The sequence below is a fragment of the Trachypithecus francoisi genome, unplaced genomic scaffold (genome assembly GCF_009764315.1).
Source record: "Trachypithecus francoisi isolate TF-2019V2 unplaced genomic scaffold, Tfra_2.0 Lachesis_group13, whole genome shotgun sequence".
Taxonomy (NCBI): Eukaryota; Metazoa; Chordata; class Mammalia; order Primates; family Cercopithecidae; genus Trachypithecus; species Trachypithecus francoisi.
In genome coordinates, this window is record NW_022681458.1 from 73,462,253 (window position 1) to 73,487,929 (window position 25,677).

A 25,677-nucleotide genomic window follows, 5' to 3' on the forward strand; every position below is an offset into this window, starting at 1 on the left:
AAATCTTCAGCAGGGCAGATTTGTGGGTTTATAGAATGGTATATAGGTTAAAAGTTCCTGTATATTGCACATAAAGAGAGTGTCCAAACAGTGGTCTCCTGACAAAGGTGTTGCATCACCTTTGTGACATGCTGATGCTTGACCTGTGTTCTCCCTAGGCAAGAAACAGGAACCTCCAACACTTACTGAGCACTTACAATGTGCTAGGCATCATTCTAAGTGCTTTAGGTATATTTCCTCATTTAATCCCTGATAACCCGTGAGGCAGGTATACTCTGTCCACCCGTTTCATGGAAGGGAACACCAAGGCACAGAGAGTTGGGTCAGTCACTAGCCTGAGGGCACACAGGAAGGAAGTGATGGTGACAGACTTAGATTCCAACCCTGGGCAGTCTGGCTGGGGAACCTGCCTGCTTAACCACACCTCTTTCCTACCTCTGAAGTTTTAGGGAAGAGATTGCAGATGGAGAATTGTGGGAGAAGTGGAACAAAAGTGCTTTCAAAAATTGATACCGCCTCTCACTTCACCTTTAATTGCAGTGTTCTGAATCAGCACAGCTCCTGGAGGCTGTGTAGCTGGAGTCCCAATTCACAGCAGCCTCGGTGCAGACGTAATGAGCTTCCGGGCCTATTCCAAAGGCATCTGTGCAGTTGCAAGGCATTTGGGGAATAGGAAGTGGGGATGTTGAGGGTCTGGCAAAGTGGGAAGGATGGGGGCTCTGACAGCAAATGTCACTGAGCTAACACTTTGGGCTGGAGTGAATTGGACACTGCCTCTCTGAACAGCACAAGTGTACCCTTTCTCTCTGCCTGTAACTTATTGATGACCCCGAAGGGTTTAGAACTAGCATTCAAATCAACCAAGCAAAGCAGGCTGCAATCATCTACTCTTGCATTTTAAATCCTAATGACCATTTTGGGAACCTGAGCAAATTACTCTGCAAGACAGAAGGAAATGAAATGTGGTGGGGAGGATGGGTGTGGGACAGTGTCACTGTGCACTCTTTCTGCATAGATATAACGAAACCTCTCCCAGGCCTCTAGCCCTGAATGGCTTTTATCTCAACAGATGTTAACGGTTATATTCTTCCCCTGAGAGAATCGCTCTTTTATACGAAGCCATGTTCCAAGTGGCAAGCGTGAAGAAAGCTGTTATTTTTGTAAGTCAGAATGTTTGTAAATGGAAACAAACACTTCCATGCTCTTCCGTGCACACTTCCACAGCACTTCCATGCTTCCGGTCTATTGAGGCAATATATGCATCCTTTCCGGATGCCTGCTAAATGGAAATAAAATGACCTAGGTGTTTTCCCAAGGCAGAGGCAGCAAGGCATACCCCACTTAGAATGATTTCTTCTCACCTCTCAAAAGGAGGTGCTTTATCTCCGTTCAAGCTGAAAAAGTACCACATGCAAAGGGAGTAGAGAGAGCAGAGCTAATCTCACATTGAGATGTGAAATTTTCATTCCCTCATTAAAATAGTCAGAAACAAGCTTGTAAAGACGTTGTGCTTAATTCTCTAGCCCTTTCCCATTTTTTTCTTTCCATTCTACTGCCACCATAGCTAATACAAGTTAAAATGCCTTCTCCAAGCAATTGTCTTGGCCTATTGCATTGGTGATGCATATATATTTGGATAGGCAACTCAATCTCAGAATATTCCAGTGGTTTTAAAGATTCTGGGCCCTGCCCTGTAAATATATACACCTACTATATACCCACAAAAATTAAAAATTAAAAAAATATTTAATACACTATAAAAGATTCTGGACCAAGAAAATGACATGCACTGACTTTTAACCCATTTATATTCTAATTTTCTCTCAGCATGCAAGGCTGGACAATAATATTTCATTAGTAATAATGAAGGCCAATTGATAAGTCAAAAACCAATGTTTGACTGTTTGATTTAGATTTTAAAATAAATTATATTTTTGAAAGAAAAGAGAGATGGAAAATATCTGGTTTCAGATTCAGTATTTTAGATAAAGCACAAATTAAAATGTAAGAATATGTGACCATGTAATCAATTTTAGACTATCCTGCTTTTATAAAATTAAGATAATGAAAAGTAGTTTAAAAAATAAACTGTAGTTGCCCCCCTGTGTCTATGAGGAATTAATTAAAATGGAGTTAAGGCCAGGAGCAGTGACTTGAGCCTGTAATCTCATCTACTCCAGAGGATGAGGAGGGAGAATCATTGAGACCAAGAGTTTGAGACCAGCCTAAGCAACATATCAAGATCCCATTTCTACAAAATTGTTTAAAATTAGCCCAGAGTGGAGGCACACACTTGCAGTCCTAGGTACTTGAGAGGCTGAGGCGAGAGGAGTTCCTGAGCACAGGAGTTTGAGGCTGCAGTGAGCTGTAATTGCACCACTGCACTCCAGTCTGAGCAGCAGAATGAGAACCCATCTCTAAAAAACATAAAACAGGGCTAAGCCCTTCTCATGCTTGAAAGAAGCAGGTGACAGAGTCCTCCCTTCGTTATAAATTGAGAAGGAATTTTAGTAACATCAAATTCTTCTGTCAGGATATCACACATCTTTTAAGTTCCTTCTTTGGACCAGCACCAGCTTCCGGTTTGGGGGTGGATGTCCTGATATTTTCCATCCAAACTTCATCGGTATGTCTTTTGAAAGACCATCACAAACTCCTTTTACAAACAGGTTGTAAAGTTCATTACCGGCAGCTTGAAACACATTTTCGGCCGGGCTCGGTGGCTCAAGCCTGTAATCCCAGCACTTTGGGAGGCCGAGACGGGCGGATCATGAGGTCAGGAGATCGAGACTATCCTGGCTAATACGGTGAAACCCCGTCTCTACTAAAAAATACAAAAAACTAGCCGGGCGACGAGGCGGGCGCCTGTAGTCCCAGCTACTCGGGAGGCTGAGACAGGAGAATGGCGTGAACCCGGGAGGCGGAGCTTGCAGTGAGCTGAGAGCCGGCCACTGCACTCCAGCCTGGGTGGCAGAGCAAGACTCCGTCTCAAAAAAAAAAAAAAAAAAAAAAGAAACACATTTTCATATGGACGCTCTGTCATTGGAGTGGCTGGCTCACTTGCTAGCCCACTGCAGCATTACTGATTGTCTTAATTCTGCTTCCTGAGAACAGTATAAAAATTGCTGAAACAGGAGGATAAGACCTGAATGATGCCCTTCTTGAGTGTCTAGTCTGGGAGTCTCACTGAGACCCGGCTCACTCTGGCCCAGGGTAAATATGAGCGATGGCAGCTCTAGAACTTCAGAGCCTCAAGTGTGCGTTCATTTCCAAGCTTAGTGCATTAGTGTGTGGGGTAGGGGAGGACAGGGAGTATCGTGGTGAGGGAATTCAGGTAAAGTGGACGAGAAAGGCAGTTTTCAAAGCTTTTTAGCAGGGAAACCAAATTTTATACAGAATCCCAGCGTATCATATAAATACCAGTCAAGTTGATCTGATTAAAAGGGAGAAAGAGTGAGGAGGAAGCAGAGCCCTGCCCACTTAACCTCCTCCTCACCCCCTGAGGTAGCCCCCGCGGGCTCCCCACAAACCCCTTGAGCTATAAGGTTTGAAAGCCACTGGGCTTCATGACTGCTGCTGTCCTTTTCCATAGAGGACCCTAAGACTCTGCGAAGGGGGCTGAACCAGGACCCCCTGAGCATGGTGGGTCCCCCACAGCAGTGCCCAAAACTGCCTATCCACCTGGGGATACCCTGGCACTGAGCCTGGGATGAGCTGGGTAGGAATCCAAATGTATCATATTTTCCATATCCTCATCTGTAAATCAGAAATGGAGAGAAGTATGTATGCTGTGGGTTGTGAGATAATTAAAGAGATCAAGAATAAGACACATTTAACACAGTGGCTGATCTATGGTCTGAATAAATGGTCTCTCCTGTGATTTTATTATTTTTTCTAGCTTTTGTTCAAAATAATATGCTACATATTATGCCAGTAAGTGTCTTTCACATACCCACTTATGACTCCTCAGAAATAGCCTAACTTGATCTTCTTTAACGTTATGAGTGCCTGGAAGGCACAGAGTCACTCATACATTAGTGTCTTCATTTACTCAGTAAGTGTCTATTGAATGCCTACTCTGTGCCAGGCCCATGCTAGTCACGTGGGACACAAAGACCCTCAAGGAGTTCAGCCTCTAGGAAAGGAGACAGACAAGTGAACAGAGAATAACAGTGCAGGCTGTAAGAGCTACGACACATGCAAGCAGTAATTCTGCACATAGAACTGAGGAGCATTTTTTTGAGACTGGAGACTGGAGTTAAGGAAGGCCTGCCACAGTGGGATGACTGGATCTTAAAGAATGTGTTGAATGGAGCCAGGCAATGAAGGTGATGAAATATCTACCAGGCAGGCGATACGGCCTGTGCAAATGCAGGGACCCACGTATGGTGGCAGTGGTGGTGATGGCAAGAGTGTGAGTGGGATACAAGTGGGGTGGGATTGCAAGTGGCTCAGTAAGGAGAGAGGCAGGGATCATGCGGAGATGGAGAGAGACAAAGTAAACTGGAAGGCAGAGTTCAGATCTCAAAGGCCCTTTTATAAAATGATGAGGGCTAAATTTTATTCTAAAGGTCATGGGAGTCTTTGAAGGGTCTTAAACAGGGTCATGGCTACAGAGTGAAAGGTGCATTAAAGACAGGCACAGGGCCTCAGCTAGCCCGCAAGTTCAGGTAACTTTCCTTGGATTGGAAACGGGCGTCCTCTAAAGGGACACAGCTCTGTCAGAGTAAAAGGCTTAAGGGGTAAGAGTGGATTGGATTTCTGCCTCCATTCATCTCACTCAGCCGTGTGCCTTTGTGCAGCATACAAACTCCACGGCTATAAGGCAGCACTCCTAGACAGAATAGTTGAGAGAGTTTTGCCAGAACAGTGGAAGAGGCCATAAAATAAAAAGAAAGCTATGGATATCAAAGGAGTTTCAAAGAGAGAAATACGGTCTTAGTCATGAATTGAGATGGACAGAATCATGGATATGGATGGTCCCAGGCATTGAGCTTGATTGACTGGGCAGTGGTTCCCAGAAGGAGGACCAGCTTTGGAGAGGAGCAGATAAACCCTGTTTTGGACATATTGACTTTGTGGTTCCATGGGACTTCTAGGTGGAAATGTCCAATATACTGTGAAATATATGGTTTGAAGTACGGTTTAGACATGTTCCTAGTACTGCACATTTGTAAATCATCAATATGCAAGAGAGCTACAGCTGTGGGAGTTAAGGTCACCCAGGATAACGGTAGAGTGGAAGATGATTTTTCAAATATTTAATTTCAATTTGTTATTGCTTTGTTGACAGTGTCTGCAGTGAATCATGGATTGAACAAGTGCCCAACTATACCTCCTTCTTTTATTCTTTTCTTTTTAAAGTTCAGAGCAGCAGATTTTGGCATTTGAAAACCTGATCTTAAACTCCTGTACAGGGGAACAATTGATTTTCCAGTCAAAGCCTGTTTAAACATTAGCTATGAGGATGCAGGAAGCCAAACATTCACAAAGTGTTTCTGAGAATGTACCTTTGTCTCTTTAAATCTGATCTGTAATTGTATTAAAGTGAACCTGATAACTTTGGCATTAGGCATTGTAGGAGCTGCTATGTTTCTCTGGCTAAATCTGTTCGCTACTGCGAAAAAAGAAGCTGAAGTAGCTAATTGGATAAAAGAAGCTAAGCATGACCATGAATTGCAGAATATCCAGGCAAAAGGGTGTTTTAGTAACAACTGCACTTTTCTATCACCACTCAATCAGAATAAGTGCAAGAGAGCAGCTGAGTTTGGAAAGGAAACATTCTCTGGCCTGGCAGCTTGACTGTGGTGCTGCCTCTGGTATCCAAGTGCTAATGCAGAACTCTGTCAAGCAGAACCACATTCCAGGAGCTCTTAAGTAAGGGGTCTGGAAATGCACACCTCCAAGGACAGTAAAGGCCTTGTTCTAATAATATAGGTATAATAATTTTTAAAAACCCTTAACTATCTTTCATTTATTTAAAAAAATTTCTTATGAAAATAGAGATGGGTTGTGCTATGTTGACCAGGCTCAAACTCCTGGCCTCAAGCAATCCTCCCATCTCGGCCTCCCAAAGTGCTAGGATTGCAGGCATGAGCCACTGCACCCAGCCCATTTATTTATTTATTCAGTCTGTAAGTATTTACTGAATGCATTTTAGGTGGCAGGTACCCCTCATTCAAAACCCCATGTCTGGCCGGGCGCGGTGGCTCAAGCCTGTAATCCTAGCACTTTGGGAGGCCGAGACGGGCGGATCACGAGGTCAGGAGATCGAGACCATCCTGACTAACACGGTGAAACCCCGTCTCTACTAAAAACTACAAAAAACTAGCCGGGCGAGGTGGCGGCGCCTGTAGTCCCAGCTACTCGGGAGGCTGAGGCAGGAGAATGGCGTGAACCCGGGAGGCGGAGCTTGCAGTGAGCTGAGATCCGGCCACAGCACTCCAGCCTGGGTGACAGCGCGAGACTCCGTCTCAAAAAAAAAAAAAAAAAAAAAAAAAAAAACCCATGTCCTCCTTCACTGTATCTTGCATTCTGCTGGTCACGGATTTGCCTTCATCGTTGTCTGTCATAACCCTCAATGGAAATGCCTACTGAATATATTCCAAGACTACCATTTTACTTTCTTATTGGGTTTCCCATTACTTGTCTGTAACCGTAAGTAACAAGATAGTTTCTTTTGAAGAGTAATGGCTTTCCAGGTATTTTTCTAATACAAAGGAAGCTTACCATTGGTTCACATGTAATAAGCCCACCTTTAAGAGGAAAATAAGGCCAAGGCTCATTTCTAGATAGCTGGTGGGAATCAGCCTTCTATCCAATGTATATCTAGAGGAGGAATTTCTGACTTCACAAAATGGGGAGAGTCGAGGTAAATGTAATCCCAGCCATGCTGTGACCTTCCATCCTTGTTGATATGGTTTAATAACCATAACCAACATAATTGTTGACTCAGTTCAGACACATTAGGAAGAGGGAGTGACCTCAGAATCACATCACTGTGTGGGAGAGAAATGATCCAGCTCTGAGAAGTGAAGTGGCCTATGTCTTTGCCTGCTAATACACAGGAATGCTGTCTAAAAGTATATAATGTGTCACATATTCATAGATTAATAGAATATTTGTGTCCATTAGAAAACAGTTCTTCCCAAATGCCATCTCTTTTAGTGTGGACAAGCATCCTTCAGGTTAACTACATGATCTAAAAGCTGAACAAGGGGAGGAAACTTGAAAGCTCAAGATGAGGAGACACTGCAAATGTACATTTACCAGGAATCAATACAAAACAACTTTAAAAATGGCTTCTTGCTAAGGGGAAATACTTTAATTGTACACGTTTAGCTTTAGAAAATGTTCAGAAAAGCAGTTATTACATAAATGACCTAATATGTAGCATAATATTTTTTGATATAGGTAAAACATTAGATCTGTTCTTTGTACTCATACTATACAGTCTTTATCTAGGAATGTGCTTGTAATTTTGCTAATCAGTAGACTCTTGAGATGTTCAAATTCTAAATTCTTCTCTATAAGGAGGTAAAGCTGTGAGGGGAGATATCTTCAGCTACCCAAGTGTTTCTTCCCCACTGGACATATTTGTCACTCTAGAATAAGTGATTGGAGGGTTTCACACATTGATAGTTTCAGGGCAGATGGCAGCCATAGGAAGAGACTTCAAGAAAACAAAAATAAGAAATGAAGGCTCTGACTGTACGAAGAAAGTGGATGTCGGTGGCAAGGTGGGGATGTGGAGTGATCTAGAAAAAGGAAAAACAGTGAGACAGACTTCGAGCAGTGACCCCCCACCCCCCGCCCCCAGAGTTTTTCAGTTCACTATTGAGTCTGTTTACCAGCAGGCATCATCTATTGCCTGTCTTCTATCTTCACAGCTCTCTACCAGGCACTAATTTTGATCTCTCAGATACCAAATAATTAATGCCTAGATGACTACAACCCAGGTTATATGCCTGGCTGATACATGCATAGATTCTTCCTGGTCTGCAGGCAGAAGGTGGCTTTCTAATCTAGGTAATGAGGTGAATTTGTAGGATTCATACAACTGGTCTTATTTAAAATAATTTCCTTTGGGACCGATAACAATATTTTCTTATAAAAGAAATGCCCTCTCAGATGGCCCCTCCCGCTTTCTCTGTCATGGAACCAGAGCAATTTGGCTGTTAGGGACAAACAGAGAGCCAAATCATGAATGAACTCCCATTCACAATAGCTTCAAAGAGAATAAAATACCTAGGAATCCAACTTACAAGGGATGTAAAGGACCTCTTCAAGGAAAACTACAAACCACTGCTCAGTGAAATAAAAGAGGACACAAAAAAATGGAAGAACATACCATGCTCATGGATAGGAAGAATCAATATTGTGAAAATGGCCATACTGCCCAAGGTAATTTATAGATTCAATGCCATCCCCATCAAGCTACCAGTGACTTTCTTCACAGAATTGGAAAAAACTGCTTTAAAGTTCATATGGAACCAAAAAAGAGCCCACCTTGCCAAGACAATCCTATGCCAAAAGAACAAAGCTGGAGGCATCATGCCTTCAAACTATACTACAAGGCTACAGTAACCAAAACAGCATGGTACTGGTACCAAAACAGAGATATAGAACAATGGAACTGAACAGTGCCCTCAGAAATAATACCACACATCTACAGCCATCTGATCTTTGACAAACCCGACAAAAACAAGAAATGGGGAAAGGATTCCCTATTTAATTAATGGTGCTGGGAAAATTGGCTAGCCATAAGTAGAAAGCTGAAACTGGATCCTTTCCTTACTCCTTATACGAAAATTAATTCAAGATGGATTAGAGACTTAAATGTTAGACCTAAAACCATAAAAACCCTAGAAGAAAACCTAGGTAATACCATTCAGGACATAGGCATGGGCAAGGACTTCATGTCTAAAACACCAAAAGCAACGGCAACAAAAGCCAAAATTGACAAATGGGATCTAATTAAACTAAAGAGCTTCTGCACAGCAAAAGAAACTACCATCAGAGTGAACAGGCAACCTACAGAATGGGAGAAATTTTTTGCAATCTACTCATCTGACAAAGGGCTAATATCCAGAACCTATAAAGAACTCAATCAAATTTACAAGAAAAAAACAAACAACCCCATCAAAAAGTGGGCAAAGGATATGAACAGACATTTCTCAAAAGAAGACATTCATACAGCCAACAGACACATGAAAAAATGCTCATCATCACTCGCCATCAGAGAAATGCAAATCAAAACCACAATGAGATACCATCTCACACCAGTTAGAATGGCAATCATTAAAAAATCAGGAAACAACAGGTGCTGGAGAGGATGTGGAGAAACAGGAACACTTTTACACTGTTGGTGAGACTGTAAACTAGTTCAACCATTATGGAAAACAGTGTGGCTATTCCTCAAGGATCTAGAACTAGAAATACCATTTGACCCAGCCATCCCATTACTGGGGATATACCCAAAGGATTATAAGTCATGCTGCTATAAAGACACATGCACACGTATGTTTATTGCGGCACTATTCACAATAGCAAAGACTTAGAATCAACCCACATGTCCATCAGTGACAGACTGGATTAAGAAAATGTGGCACATATACACCATGGAATACTATGCAGCCATAAAAAGGATGAGTTTGTGTCCTTTGTAGGGACATGGATGCAGCTGGAAACCATCATTCTCAGCAAACTATCACAAGAACAGAAAACCAAATACCGCATGTTCTCACTCATAGGTAGGAATTGAACAATGAGATCACTTGGACACAGGAAGGGGAACATCACACACCGGGTCCTATTGTGGGGAGGGGGGAGGTAGGAGGGATAGCATTAGGAGATATACCTAATGTAAATGACGAGTTAATGGGTGCAGCACACCAACAAGGCACATGTATACATATGTAACAAACCTGCATGTTGTGCACATGTACCCTAGAACTTAAAGTAAAAAAAAAAAAAAAAAAAAAAAATCATGAATGAACTTAATACACTGAACTGTACATTTAAAAATAGTTAAAATAGCATATTTATGTCTTGTGTATCTTACTAAAATAAAAAATAAACTATGAAAAAAATATTTGGCTGTTAGGGTAGAAGTTACTTCATGTTTAAAATGTTTCCCTTTTTGACTCCTTTTGACAAATCTGGTTTTGTTCTTTATATAAGTCTGTTTGAGCTCTCTCATATCGTTCTTTGGCCTCATTCATTTGGTGCTGATAAAGCTAATGTTTTCCTTTTGTCTTGACCTTGAAGGAAACCAAAACATTCCTCTCAAAAATGCTGGGGATTGTTGAGTTTAAAAAAGGTTAAAACAAATAGACACACTCTGCCCCTCTCTCTGCCTTTCCCACCTAAAGACAGTCCAACATTTGCTTCTCTGCTCAGAGATAGTGGTGCCAGAGGATCTAGGAACAGACTTTAATCTTCCCATATATTTACCTTCCCACATTTTCCTGCCTTTTGGAAGCCCGAAGATGCTATCTTCTTTGTCTTGTCCCTATTGGGATTTCTGGCTCTTTGGTGAGATACTATTTAAGCATGACCCCTAAGCCACTGCCTTGAGAGAGAAATACTTTTGAACTGAGGCCTTTCCCATGTGATGGGTATAGCATGTGTTAATAAATTTCTGCTTGTTTTTCTTTTGTTAATCTAACTTGTTTTCAGAAGAGTATCTCAACTAAGAGCTTGAAAAGGGAGAGAAAAGAAATTATGTTTTCTCCCCTAGAACCTACTAATTCAGGATGCAATCAGTCCATGGCGTCTTTGGTCTTATGACACACATTCAATATTTAAAATGTGAAATGGTTTAAACAGTCTCTTCTGAAGGTCTCTTTAGAGTTGCTTATTACAGAGCTATCTAGCAGTAGGGAAAAGGCCTAAAAGGTCCCTTATGACCAAATTCAGTCCTTGGGTTTTCTCATTTTAAGCAGAGCTTTTGTAACTTCCTTGACTGAGTTAAATGTGCTCATTTCGGCACAGTGAACAGCTTTACACATGATCACACCTAGTATTAAGAAGACAATGCTGAAAATGGTGACTTTTCATTCATCTACCTGACAATGACTAAGGAAATCAAAAGGCCAGGCTCTAAGAGGTCAGCATACAATGATGAGTAAGACAGCCTCTGCCTTTCTAGAGGAGAGAAAAATGTAAACTAATAATTGCTGTTGGTGTGAAAAGTACAATAATGAGAGTATGCATCAGATCCAACAGTGGGCCCCAGGAGAGGGTAATAAACCCAGTCTGAGGAATCAGAAGAGACTTGACTGAGCCTTCCTAAGCAGAATTACTTCCTGTTGTTTCTTGATTTTTATGGCATCCAGTTGATAAATGTGCTATAGGGGAGAATCATTCTTCAAGCAATCTCTCGAGTACCAAAATATAACACCACATTCTGGAAAGTAGGACAGCTTGTAATCACTCCTCCAGTCATATCACTTGCTGCAACTAAAGAGGAAGAACCATTTATTGCAAACGTGCATTTTGTACCTTTGCTGAAGAACAGATGTGACCTGTTTGCAGAAATTCTCTCCATTTTGAGAAAACTCCTTTAGGTTCTTGTATACTTTATTATACTGAAAAACAAGAACAACAACAACAAAAAACAATGAATAGGAAGATTACGAGCAACTCTGAAGATAGAGCACCTATAAATTCAGAAAACTACTATAACCATGACTGTTATTATAAATGATCGTGCAGCTACAGGCATGCATACCTTTTGGATGAGTTCTTAAAATCAAGATGAGGTCTCTTCTGCCTAGATATGAAAGACCCTGGAGAACTCTTCAAAAATAAAGCTGATCTGTTTCTCTCCTTGGCCAAATGCAAACAATTCAGCAGTGGGGTGCATTTTGAGCCTGGCTTCCTGTCACCCCTATTGTTCCCAGGAAGGACAAAAAAAATATTCTGAAGGATGCCACATAACTATTTTATGTCCCCTTCTGCACACACAAACTTCAAAATTATATTTCTGGGGCTCATGACGAACCGTGAGCCATTAGAGTGAGCTGAGCCTTTCTTACCTGAGATAGAAGACTCAGTAAATAACCTGGTAAGAAAACTTTGTCCTAGTCCTCTCTCTGTCTCATTTAATTCCAGTAAGAAAATGTTATCATAATGAGTTGAACATTTCGGCTAAACCAAACCATTATAAATTTATTAATTACCCTTTATAAATTCATGTATATTTGAATTTAGCCTGCGGACACAAGAATTTCCAGTAAAAGTTTTTGTCATTTGATTTAGAACTCCACAATGTCTTCCTGGAAACTATAAATGTAGACATTTATGACAATAGATTTTAAGTGCCTAAACAGAGAAGCTAAATGTCAATTGATTCTGCAGCTTTTTCTGACACAGGGCAAGTGAATTAGATGGTGGAACATCCCAGACACACTCTCTCATAGTTTCTATCTGGGAGGTGCAACAGCAGATTGCATTTTTCAAACTGAGATTTTACATAAGAGGACCCAAATTCAGTATGGATTGAGAGCTGTGCTGTTCTTTGCTCATACAATGAGCCAGCCTATTCCAGTGTTCAGATATCGCCAGCATTCAGTTGGGCACCATATTGAGAAGGGAAAAAGGAAGGAAATTCACATTTACTGAGTGCCTCCTATTGCAGCGGGCACATTCACAAACACACACCCCCTCAGGGCCCAGAAAGCAGTTCAGTCAACAAAGCACTTGGTATGTGGTGCTAGCAGAGTATCAAACTAAGGACATAGGGTGACAGAGGAGGAAAGACCTAAAGAAATGAGCTGATCCAGGTCCCCACCTTTGGGGATGGAACAAACCAACACCTAGGATACAGGAACATTCTTACCATATCCATTTACCTTTATGCAGTAGTTTAACTTTCCTGTGAATTTAACACAGAAAGCTGTGATAGGACTTCATAGATGTATATTAATATTAGCAAACCACTTCCTTGAAACTGCCTGGGACACAAGGAAAGTGGTGAGGGTGCAAAGCTTTAATGAGAAAATGGTTAATTTCTAAAGCAGAGTTTGCAAAATCCTGTGGCCGCTGGCACCAGTCAGGCACCTGAATGAGTGAGGAGCAGGGTGGGGACTGTGAGCTGGGGAGGCAGCTGTTAGAACCATTCTGGCCCATCACTGCCACCTGAAATGTGGCCCAGGAAAGCCAGATCTCCCACTTTGTCCAAAAAAACTGAAGTCAGGATTTGCATCCGAAACATGATTTTTTTTTTTTAATGGTAGCAAACAATTCACAAATTTAAAAAACTCTCTGCAGTGTAAACAAAACACACTTGTAGTGAGGTTCCAATTTGTAGCCCCTCTCATGAAGGAGAAATAATCCTCCTGTCAGAGTCATGAAAGTAAAATCACTGTTTGGCAATCAAGCTTTCCAATTTTTATTTCCAATAAAACTAACTTGCCATATATGAATGGTATGATACTATTAAGGCCTCATTCCTCCCCTTACAGGCACACTGGGGAAGTTTAGGGGAGTATTTTGAAATTGTGAGAAGACCTGCAGTAAAGAACCTTGTTTAACCTCTTTGTTTACTCCTACGTTACCTAAACATGTTCACTAGATTTCTCCCTAAGCCTTTTGTTTTCTTCTGTAACACCTAATAGCATCCCATGAAACACACCTCAGTGCCATAAGAAAATGCATAAATGTTTAGCAGGGTACATGCTCCTGGAATAAGGTCATTTCTCAGCCTCCTCAACCTTAGGTGTTAACCATGTGACTAAAAGCTATCCAAGGAGATGTGAGGGAAGGTTTTGTACGAGGTTTCAGTAAAGGCTTGTTTGCACTCTTGTCTTCCTTCTGGACTTGAAAATGCAGGCCAAAGCCATAAAGTGGTATTGAGATTGGACATAACGCATTAAGAACATAGAGTGGAAAGAGAACAAGAGCCTGGGTCCCTGACGGCTGTAAAGGACACCACAGGAGCCCTCAACTCTCTACTTTTGGACTTATTTTATGTGTGAGAAAGATACAATGTTTTTTAAAGACATATGTATTTGGGGTTTTTCTAATATGCAACTGAACATAGTTCTAACTTATACAGGGTCTTTTTGCTTTGAATTATGAAATGTTTTTATGTTTCATAACATAATGATATAGAAAATAATAATAATGCACATTATATACTCACTACCTAAGTTATAGAGATAGTAACACTTTGCTGCTTCTCTCTCTTTAAACAACTTTTTTTTCTTTTCATAATTTATTTGGCTATTCTGAGGCATTTATAGTAACATATGATCATTTGTCTAATTACATATCTTTTTAAATCCCCGTTGGGATCCTGTTTGGAATTGTATTACATACACATATCAATTTGGGAAAACGGACTTTTTAACGGTGTTTAGACTTTCTATCCAAGGACATAGTAATTTTTTTGCATTTGTTCAAATTTTATTTTATGTTCAATACAATTTTATGATTTTCTTTATAGGTCCTGTGGCTTTCTTATTTGATTTATTTAGAACTACCTCACAGTATTAAGCTGTGGATTTTTATGTATTGTCTTACTGACTTCTCTCTCCAGCCCACAGCAAAGCGGAAACAGACTCAACAAAAAGCCATGGGGCTGTGTGCAAGAGAGAAAGACCTGGATGCATATGCTTACGAAGTAAATCTTCTACTCTCAAACACTATAAAGCCGAGGCTGAGGATGGGAGAAAAGAAAGCAAAGAGATGGATTCGAGGGATTTAGAGTAGGAAGGAGAAAAAGAACCTTCCATTAGGGGAAGCAGGAGTGGAAGGAAGGGACTTCAAGATGAAATGTCCTAAGGGAAGGGCCCTTACCAGTCCACCATCACCAGAGGATAGTCTGCACATAGAAGTTACCTATGGGAGAGAATAAGGGACCCTGGACATCAAGTATGGGATGGGGGCATGTAGAGAAAACTCTGCCCATAACCAATGTAAAAATGAGTAGAACCAGTTGAGAATTTTTCTATGTGCTTGTGTTACAGGGGCTGCTGCATTTCCTAAACTGATCAAGCCATCAAAACACCCTAAGACACATTTTTAAATACTGTCTCAAGGGAACTAGTTGTAGGAGGCTAGGCCATGCTGGAAGTTTATAAGCCAGTAACTGAAAACTCAATTGCCTTCAGTGGCAGTGGTGAAGCCTGGGCAAAGGCATTCACATTCAACCTCTTAAAGTAAGGGGTTGCTGGAACAAAGCACAGTCTACGGCTTCCACTGACCCTTGGGCTGCCAGCTCTAGAATTTAGAAGATGATTTTCCATCATTTCATAGACTACTACTTTCTAACTTTTTTCCCAAAATGGCACACGTAGAAAATATTTGTACTGGAAGAGTGTGGTAAATAGACAAAGTTGTTCCAGGAAGAGGAAACTGGCCCATGGCTTTGCCGCCTACCTCACTCCCAGCCATACTCTGTCAATTCAAGGGTGCAGAGGACTTGTGTCTCAGGTACACCTGTAGCCATCCTCAAATGTCAAACTCCAGTATGCCCAGGCACATGCAAGTTGAGAAGGTCTTCAATTGTTAATTTAGTGATCAGATAAGAGATGAGAATATGAAAGCAATGGAGAGAATCTTTACCTCTGATCCTATATACTATGCACCAGAAATTCCCCAACAAACCCTGATCCAGATTGAGATAAAGGTGACATCAATAAATAAAAGAGTTCTAAGAATATTTTCATTATCCCAGCATAAATCCTTATTTAGAATCAATGATTCTGTACTTTTCATCATGTACCATCTACTCAGACTTGGAGATAAAAACTGTGAAAAGCAGATCCACTTAAATGCCAAAGCAGACCTCCAGAGACCATATAATTCTCTCTCTCTCTCTCTCTCTCTGTGTGTGTGTGTGTGTGTATGTGTGTGTGTGTGTGTGTGTGTGTGTGTGTTCAGAAAATCTTGGAACATACCTGCTTTGTGGGGGTGAAATCACTTGACTTTAGTTTTGGTTGTCTTACTCCTACTTCACCACACTTCCACCCAACAGAGAGGACTCTCAAAGGGTTCCATGGAGCACAGTTTGGAAGCCACTGAAGTCTAATTCCTTTATTTACAGTTAAGGCCCAAAGAGATAGGGATAATCTAATTAGTTAGAGACAGAGTTGTGATTAGAAATGTTAGGTATGAAATCAATTAGAGAATCCTTTACAATCAAATACATTTATAAATGTCTGATCTTTTTAATCACGCTCAGTTTACTCCAAGTTATAGTAACCTTTAAGTGTCATGTGTAATACAGCTGGCTTCTTAATGTCATCAACCAGCAGAAGAAGAAGGGCTTGCTGTGGTTGCAGTCAGGTGGAAGACAATTTTGGTGTTCTTTTCCTACCCACTGAGCTTTTAAATATCCTAACCCCTACCAAATATTCATTTCAGAGAATAATCTACTATTGATTCTACATCTCCATATGAATTCATATTAATATGCTGCTTCTCCTGGGGATCATTAATTATTAGGAAAAACAAAAAATATTACGAGACTTTTCTCTCCGGATAAAGGGATTTCAGTCTGGTAGTGGAATATCTGGGATCTTCCTGAGCCCCTAAAAAAAATAATAACCCCTTCACAAAAAGACAACTGGTCTACACAGACATTTCTCATTCAGCCATTAGGAAAATGTTTCTTCCCAGAATTTGTAAGCAAATTCTGTTGATAAATACAGCCATTACAGAAAACATTCAGTAATCCAGCCAATCAGCACATGAAATGGTTAGACAGATGACTTGTAAAGATTATAAAGTGCCTACATCAAGCTTGGCCTACCTGCTCTTTCTGGTTGAATGATGAAAGAGGGTTAAATTTAGTTCTAGAAAGAATTATAGAAAAATGTGTTTGTATTGATGTTAGTATGGAATAATTTTTTTTGAATAATGATGATCCTCACAGTATTAAAAAAAACCATGATATTCCACTTAAATTTAACACTGGATGCCAGGCACTGTGCTACCGATATCATGTGAGTTCTGATTCACTGGGGGCGATGTTTCAAAGCACTGCCCCTCTATGAGGGGATTCCATGTACTTGTTCACCAGCTGCATAGTATTTGGGATCCCTGTGGCAGACTGCCGCAGATTATGGGATATGGAACATTAAAGAGCATAGTCGCCTTCTTTTACTTTACACATGAGGAAACAGAGGTCCAAGAAATGTGGAATGGCATGTTACACATCTCACTGATGCACACTGGAGAGGCTGTGGGGCACATGACACCCATGCCAGATGCAGCCTCCTTCTGTATTTTTGCAGTGAGTCAGATTCTCCCAGGAGCTCTGGACCATGGCACCGGCACCATCTGAGTTAGTGACAGTCATTGTCTGGTGTCCAGGCTAAGCCACCAAGATGGGAAGCTCAGGTTGGCATCTGAGCCAGGTTATCAACCTGAGGAGCAGCCTGGTGCCATTTCAATGGCTGATGACACGAGGGGAGTGGCTGACTGTGTGGAGCCCAGAAGACTTGCTTTGACAGACCCCTTCCTGGATACTGAATGAGTGTGTAAAAATTAAAAATTTGGCTACAGCTTGTTACTTGCCCTTGATTTCTACGTGATTGTTTGATAGGAAGGTGCTATTAATACTTTCTTGTGATCGAATTCTTTCCTTTGGAGATAATTGGATCCTACTTCCTCACCTTTCTTGCACATGGATTTGAGGATGAGTTCCCTAGACATATTTTTAGGTTTAAGAGCTAAACCTAAACCTTCACAGGAATGGAGCATCAAGGCCCAGAGCCAATTCTTCTCCTTGTCAAAAACAGAACTTTAAAGATATCTTAAAGATATCTTCTTCAAATAAGTTCTGACACTCTCAGAACTTATTAGTCCTACACAGCATTTAGGCAATCTTATGCCAACCTGGTGACAATAATTTGAACTCAAACACTGACCTGGCTTTTTGAGGTTGACGGGCCCGGCTATCAGCCTATTTTGCCCATTAAAACTTGATCTAAAAGAGATTTTTAAATTTTTTCATACCATGAGCCCTTTTTGTAGTCTCATGAAACCTATTTGATTCAGAATAACATTTTTAAGTTGCATAGGGTTACAAAGGAAATGAATTATATATTTTGAGTGTATTTTTAAAATTATGATATTATATGCTTTTTAATTAACATACTAAATTACATATCTTAAGTATTACCAACATTTTGAAGTCAGGTTGAATGTAAATATTTCTAGATATGTTCAACAACTGTCATGTCATTATAAAATTTCTGATTTTTATTGGTTACAAAGTCACAGACACTACACAGATATTACTAGTAGTATTGGGGCTTGTTGCCTATATTCTGGATTGAATAAAATTCTAAATCTCAGTTAGAAATCAGTACAAATAGAGATTTGTTTTCACTGAAGTTCATGCAACCCACTGAGTTCCATACATGAGTATATTGGTATGGGCCCAGTTAAGAACTGCAGCTAAGACTTTATGAATTGTGCTCTGTGCAACTCTAGGGACTCACGGAAGGGGACATTTTGCAGGTGGTTAAAGCTTTGGGTTGTTTTATAAAACTACCTAAGTGTTTCATGAGGCACTCATTTGCAATCCATTTCCTTGTCTTATTTTGTTCCCAAACTGCAGATTCATCTTCACATAGCATTGTTTCCCAAGTACAAGCTAAGAATGTACCAGGAAATGAACTTGAACACTTGATTAAGATGAAACAATTGCAAATAAATAAATGCTCTGTGACTTTAGAGGGTCTGGAAACCCAGGCTGAAGGGATATCCGCCTCCCCATGACTCCTGGATACTTTTGATGGCAATGAGCCCATACAGATGACCTTCAGAGTTTTCGACAAGGACAGGAGTCCTTGGCCCAGCATAGCACAAGGAACTATTCAGCATGTCAGGGAGTGGAGCTTTAAGCTTTAAGCGGACACAGAAGTGTGGTTATGGGTTGCCTTGGGGGCTGCTGAAAGAAAACATTTATCCACATCTGAAGACTGACTTTGCTGCCTGCAAAAACGATGTTCGGCCTTCAGTTTCCTTTTTATGTATTTATTTATTCTTCTCTTTTTAAACTTAATTACATCTGGCCTCTATTTCCCTCTCTTCTGTCCATTGAACCCGTCCCCTGGTGTTAATTGTCTTCTTTGGTTACTATTAGTGCCAAGATTTTGCTGCCACTTATCCCATGCCTGTCCTGGTCTGCCACCCCGATACAAAATCACCGAGATAGGAGTGTTGAGACAGGGGAGGATTTAACAGTTTAGTAAGGGAGCAACCTCAAGGAGAGACAAATAAATGATAAAAGACTTGTTAAAAATTATTCATAATTACCAATGGAGAGAAGACTGAGATTGAAGTAATTAAAGGTGGAAGTTTCACTCTTAAAAATCTATATATAACAATATCATTGGAATTTGTTTCTACATTAAGCACAAATTATTTTTGTGTTTAAAGAAAGTAAAATTAGGCAGAATTGGCTACTATCTTGTCATTAGTAAAATTACTAGTCATCTATGAGTTCATCTCACTTAGCTCATCTGATTTTCTGCAATAGTAGCCATAGTTCCATCTTTTCCAACCATGTGCTTTTCTTATCCACTGAATAAACAAAAAGGAAATCAATAATCCTCTGCTGGTCTTCTTCTTCATAGCTTTATCTCAGCACCCATTTATCTGCTGCTCCACAGTTTGTGTTATTAATACATGAAGGATGACTGAAACCTCTTGCTTATGACGTCACCAATCTTAGCTTTTCAGCCCCATGTGTTGGGATAAAACACTGACCCTCCTTAATTACTTTATTTTCAAAGTAAACATATCCCCCTTTATTTTAGTTGCTTCTTATTTCCTAAATTACATCTCTGCTATTGCCGCCAGTGACCTCACAATGTCTTTGGACTTCTGATCAAACTTATATTTTTGGTAGTGCTCCGAATATTACCAAAACAAGCAAACATGGAACAAACATGCTGCTAAACCAGTCTGAGAACTACTGCAGGCCAGGCAGAGCGGAGAGTCTATCCTTCCTCCTGCAGGACTTGTGATCCTTGACTCAAACAAATGAGGGCAAAAAAGCACAAAAACTCTCCTCCTTCACTTTATTCTCAGAGCCAAAAATTGGCTGCAGACATTCTGTGTGTTTTTTATCCACTCCACACACGATGTTGGCACCACGGGTGTATGTCTTAAGAATGTTTTCCAAACAGCCACCATCTGGATCCAAATATGATGCTTTACTCACTCAAAACTTTTTCCAAGAATATGAGAAGGAAAGATGACAATTACCTGCCCTGTCATTTCCTAGAAAAAGCTCTGTTTTTAAACTGAAACAAAGAAAAAACACAAACTTTTGTACCACAGCCAATATCTAAATGTGTTTGGTTTCTGAGTGTCTCAAATTTCTTAAGTTAAAATCCATTAATATACAAACCCACCCTCCACCCTCCTCACACGCAGGCACACAACCCACACTGAGCTACTCACCGGACAATCTGTCAGTGGATCCCTCATGTTGAAATGTGTCTGGCTTTTGTCCTTTCACCTACGCTCCAGCATTCTAGACACTGTAATCAAGGTTGGGTGTGTACTGGACTTCCGGGATTCAAAGGGCCTAGAGTACGTCAGTACTTGTCAAACACACCAAGGAGGAAGTCCCAGCTCTGGACTTTCATCCCGTTTGTTTCCTGAGAAAGTAAAGAACTGCTGTGGATCAAGTGAGCCAGGGTGAGACAGTGAGAATGACTTCTGTAAACCCTCAGAGGGCAGCATCCTGAGTCCTGAACAGCGTAACATTGAGATAAGGCACAGAAGCTGCAATGTGTCTCCAATAATTCTAGCGCTCGGTCTGACAGTGCAGGAACACATATCCTCTCAGCCTGTAGTATTAATCATGCTTGTTATTTTCTGTATTGTATGATGCTTTGACTTTTTGGGACCTCGTGGACTTGGAGAGAGACTACCTGTCTGAGGGTTAGCTAATTCCTAGAGAGAGCAAACAACTGGCTTGTGAGCATGCCTTTAATATGCAAACCAACAAATCTAGAGCCCAACCCCCCACCCACCTCCTTTATCCAGCTCTCAAATGCCAAGCCCATATTCCCCCACCCCCTAAAATCCCACAGGGCCAGATACCAGACAACTAGGAACCTACTCCTGTAGAACTATAACTATAGAATGTTCAGAAACAGCTATCAGGAGCAAAGTGTACCGTAACCACTTCTCCGAGCCTAACTCCACTCTCCCTCCAGCCCCAACAGGATCAAGAGGCTAAGCTTTCAATGTAAAGAAAAAAATTGCCTAGATTTGGCCTCATTTTTCATCACTCAAAAAGATAGACAGAATAAGAATTCAACCACAGCTTGAGTTCTACTGCTTTCTCTGCACCTGTGGTCCCAGTTGCCAATCATTAGATTTCCAATGAATGGGCTATTCACGTATGACAGCCATTTGCTAAGCTGTGGGCAGTTCTGTTTGATTGGCAGGCAAGGGCAGGCCCCAGTTTGAAAGGAGCTCCATCAACACAGTCCAGTGGAACATTTCAGAGTTTAAAAGCATTCAGTTTTCACCTGCCTGGCTGGCTCAGCCTCCATTCATCTGCCCCTGGTGTGCAGGCTCCATTCAATGTCCCTAGAAATAAGCCAGTTGCAGTGGCTCATGCCTATAATCCAAGCACTTTGGGAGGCGGAGTCTACAAGGTCACTTGAGGCCAGGAGTTTTAGAGCAGACTGGGCAATACAGCAAAAGACTCCTATCTCTACAATTTTTTTTTTAATTAGGGTGTGGTGGTATGTGTTGTAGTCCCAGCTACTCAAGAGGTTGAGGCAGAGGATTGCTTGGGTCTAGGGGTTCAAAGCTGGGCGACAGAGTGAGACTCTGTCTCTAAAAAAAAAAAAGAAAAAAGAAAAAGAAAAAAGCTTCTAGAAACAACGTAGAAGAGTCAGGACAATTAAGGAAAAGAACTTGCCTTGCAACAAGAGTGGAGAGGAGGGGTCTTTTCCATACACTTAATGTCCTCCCTCTTTGCTTATCCAAAGAACTTGATCACTGGAGGTTACAACAATCTTGGGTAGCTATCTCAGGGCTGGAATTAGACAAGGCAACTCTGTATAATAAGAGAAATTTAAGTCAGGCACAGTGGCACACACCTGTAATCTTAGCACTTTGGGAGGCTGAGATGGGAAGATTGCTTGAGGCCAGGAGTTCGAGACCAGCCTTGTCAACATAGCAAGACCTCATCTCTATTTTTTTTTAAAGAAATTTAGAGACAGGATATAGACTGAGGTTAATAATATGTGACTCAAATTCCCACTTGAGGGGGCTTCTCTGCCCTCAGAGATTTTAGATAAACTTGTCCAGAGCCACAGTTCCAGGACTTGGGGCAGCTCAATGTCTTCTCTGTGATTCCTGCCCCATTTTTCTTGCTGCTCTTTGTTTCATTTCAGTCCGAACTGAGTCCGAACTGGGGAAATTGGCCTCCCTTGCCAGTTTCCACAAGAAATGCTGTCACACAAAGCCTACTGTGATCTTTGTATATGAATTATAGATTGGTAGGGCACTCCTATCCCCAAACTCTTCACGTGTGCCATTCCCAGTGCGCTGACTAGCTTTCCCTCAGACCTCCTGGACATCTGCTGAATTAAAATCCTTCCATCTTGCTCCCATCTGCTGCAGGGCTGTTGTAAGTGCAGCAGGGGATCCTGGCTGAATCCAGACTGAGAATTAGAATTTGGCTATTTGTTGAGCTTCTCAGAGGAGTGTTTGAATGTGCAAAAAGCCTTGATTTTGGAGGTCAGAAATAGGTTGGTATCATTTATCCTTTGTCACAATAATACTGTGTAACAAACAGAAAACTCAGTGGCTTCAAATGACACAGACTTTACTTGGTTCAAACATTTATAGTTTAGCTGGGTGGATCTTCAGGTGTCCCCTGACCTCACTCATGTAAAAGCAGGTCATCTACACAGGGCTTGGCAGAGCCATGCATCTGGGCTTTTCTGAGCAGGGGGATGGCTGGGGGCTAGCTGTTGACTGAGGCCGCACTTCATCAGCTGGTAGTCTAACCAGGCTCTTCTCAGGGTATGGCAGAGGAGCCACAAGAGGGAGTGGAACAGCTCAAGGCCTCTGGAGGTACAGCTTAAAATGGACATCCCATCATTTCAGCCACATCCAGCTGATCAAAGCCAGTCATGGCCCAGCCCAGATTAAAGGGGCAAGGAGAGCTTCTACTTCTTAATAGGAGGAGCTCAGTGTCCCATTGCAAAGGGCGTAGAGACAGAGAGGGGCAGACAATTGGAGTTAGTTTTCCATTCCATTTACTACAATGACTGGTTAATATTTGTTCTTGAGTGACTAGAGATAAAGCATCAAGGACAAGGAGCAGGTAGCTGGTTATGTATCTTCCTCTCCCTCTCCCCAACCCAGCCTGGGGTGACGTTTTGAACCTCAGCAGACTGAGGTTAGGAAGAGAAATAAGAGGACCTAACTCATAAAAGACTCTAGACGGATAAGGGCTGTTCTCTCCTCTGACCCCACATTCTACCCTAAACATACTCTGCTAAGGAGCATAGCAAAAAGCACCTCCGCTGGGTATGGGTTGGGAGGGGGCAGCAGCAGGGAGAACCTGCTAAGGTGTCTTCAGCCACTGAGGCTCAGGTAGGTGAGGCATCTTGATAAGGAAGATAGAGCAGGCCACAGTGAACAAATTTGTCCCCGAGCATGTGAGAATTCTTCCAGTCCCGAAAAATGGCCCAAGGGGACTTTGGGAGAAGACTGAGTTCCTATGTGAGTAAGAGGAGCAAAGAACCTTGTAGTTTTGGAATTAATATTAATAACCTCATTTGTACGTACAATTTGATGAGAATGTGAACCTAAAGGAAAAAACAACTGAGGCCAACTTAATATAAGTAGAGCATTTACTTGGGCCAACCTTGAGGACTGCAACCCAAGAGCATAGTTTCAAGTTGCCCCGAGTATATGCTCTGGTTAGCAGCAGGTACAAGTAGGTTTTTAAAGGAAAAGAAGAGGAAGAGGAAGCTCCTGAGCTGTTTGCCAAGAATTTCCATGAAAATAACATAAGCTATTGATTGGCTATACACTGTTCTGTGTATCATAAATTCCAGGAACATAAAGACAGTAGATGAGGCGGCTAGTCAGGAACAAACTGCCTTTAAATGATTGCTTCCAGGCGTGGGTTCAAGGAGGCAGAGCAAGACTGGAGCCCTATGCTCCCCTCTCTGGGCCTGATAAATTTGGCATACCTCATATAGTTCAGACTGCTCTAAGCCATTTTTCTTTTCTCAAGAACTATCTTCTATCTATCTATCTATCATCTATCTACGTCTATCTATCTATCTCTGTCTATCCATCTATTTATCTCTCTCTCTCTCTCTATCTCTGTCTATCTATCGATCGATCGATCGAAGCATCTCCTCCAAGAAGGTATACCATTCACACTTTCTGAAAATTTTAATGTGCAAAGAATTCTTTTGAGTTCTCTGTTCTCAGATTTGTCTCTGGTCCTACATTTCTGACCTGCACTCATACTCTGGCTGCTTTCCAGCCTAGCCTCCAGTTAGATTTACTGTCTGACCTCTCCAGTCCTAATCTTCCTGCTTTCTTTCTCAGTCTCTGCTCAGCATGTGCCTTCCTGGTAGGGCCTCTCTGCAGAAAGAAAACCTGCAACGGATTCCCTTCCAGAGTCTGGCCTGGAAGCTGCTCTGCTGGACTCCAACTTTCACATTTTGTGCTGCCTCTAAAGGGAGTTAACAACAATAGTACACATGTATTAAGTATTCACAAACAAATACTGGGTGCTGGTAAGCTAGTAAGAAAAAGGAGCCCAAATGTAATAGGAGCTCATGGCAATTCAAAACTTGCCTTGAAAGTTTCTTTTGTAGCCAAAACATGCAAAGAACTGGCAACGGCATAAACATCATCAATTGAGACCTAGTTAAATACTTTATGGTAATATAAGCTCACATTTAAAGGACTTACCACATGTCAGGCGCCCTTCTAAGTGTTTTACAAACACAATTGGCCCTCCATATCCCTGGGCTCTGCATCTGTGGATTGAAAATAATAATTTTTAAAGCAACAATAAAAATACAAATAAGTATTTATGACTACTTATATAACATTTACATAGCATTAGGTGTTATGAGTTACCTACAGATGATTTAAAGTACATGGGAGTATGTGTGTAGGTGCAAATGTGACACTATTTTATATAAGGGACTTGAATATCTTTGGATTTTGGTATGAGGGGGTATCCTGAAACCAATAACCCATGTACACTGAGGGATGACTTATTAACTTATTTAATCATCACAGTTATCATTTGAGGTAGATATGTATTATTTTGATCCTTATAATACCCATAGGGCAACAGAGGCACAAGGTAGAGACGAGGTCTCACCATGTTACCCAAGCTTGTCTCAAACTCCTGAGCTCCAGCGATCCATCTCTCTCGGCCTCCCAAAGTGCTGGGATTGCAGAAGTGAGCCACCGCACCCAGCAACACACACACACACACACACACACACACACACACACACAAATTTAAAGGATAACACTTATGCTAACTTTAATTTTTAAGAAAGAACTGATAGTTGAGATGATGACAGCGTGCCTTGTTATTTTCGTATCTCTAGGATTTTGCTTACGCTGAGCCTTCCAGTGGGAAGTCATTCTAGCTTTATATTGACCCAGCTGATTTTTACTTATCTCCAAAGT

At 41.3% G+C, this 25,677-nt stretch overlaps 1 protein-coding gene across 7 annotated transcripts in view; it reads right to left on the minus strand.

Moving 5' to 3' along the window:
- Window positions 1-20,689, minus strand: part of NOSTRIN (nitric oxide synthase trafficking) — a 63,782-nt gene extending 43,093 nt beyond the window's left edge. The window contains exons 1-2 of one of the 7 annotated variants that reach the window (XM_033231228.1): window positions 20,431-20,687; window positions 11,506-11,591 (exon numbers count right to left, since the gene is read on the minus strand). In XM_033231228.1, the coding sequence (XP_033087119.1) occupies window positions 11,506-11,591; window positions 20,431-20,457 (113 nt within the window). In that variant the 5' untranslated portion in view covers window positions 20,458-20,687. Of the gene's footprint in view, window positions 1-528; window positions 933-11,505; window positions 11,592-20,430 lie in introns of those variants that run through there. The other 6 variants (XM_033231230.1, XM_033231229.1, XM_033231227.1 and 3 more) reach the window with 6 other exon arrangements.
- Window positions 20,690-25,677: the final 4,988 nt, after the last annotated feature.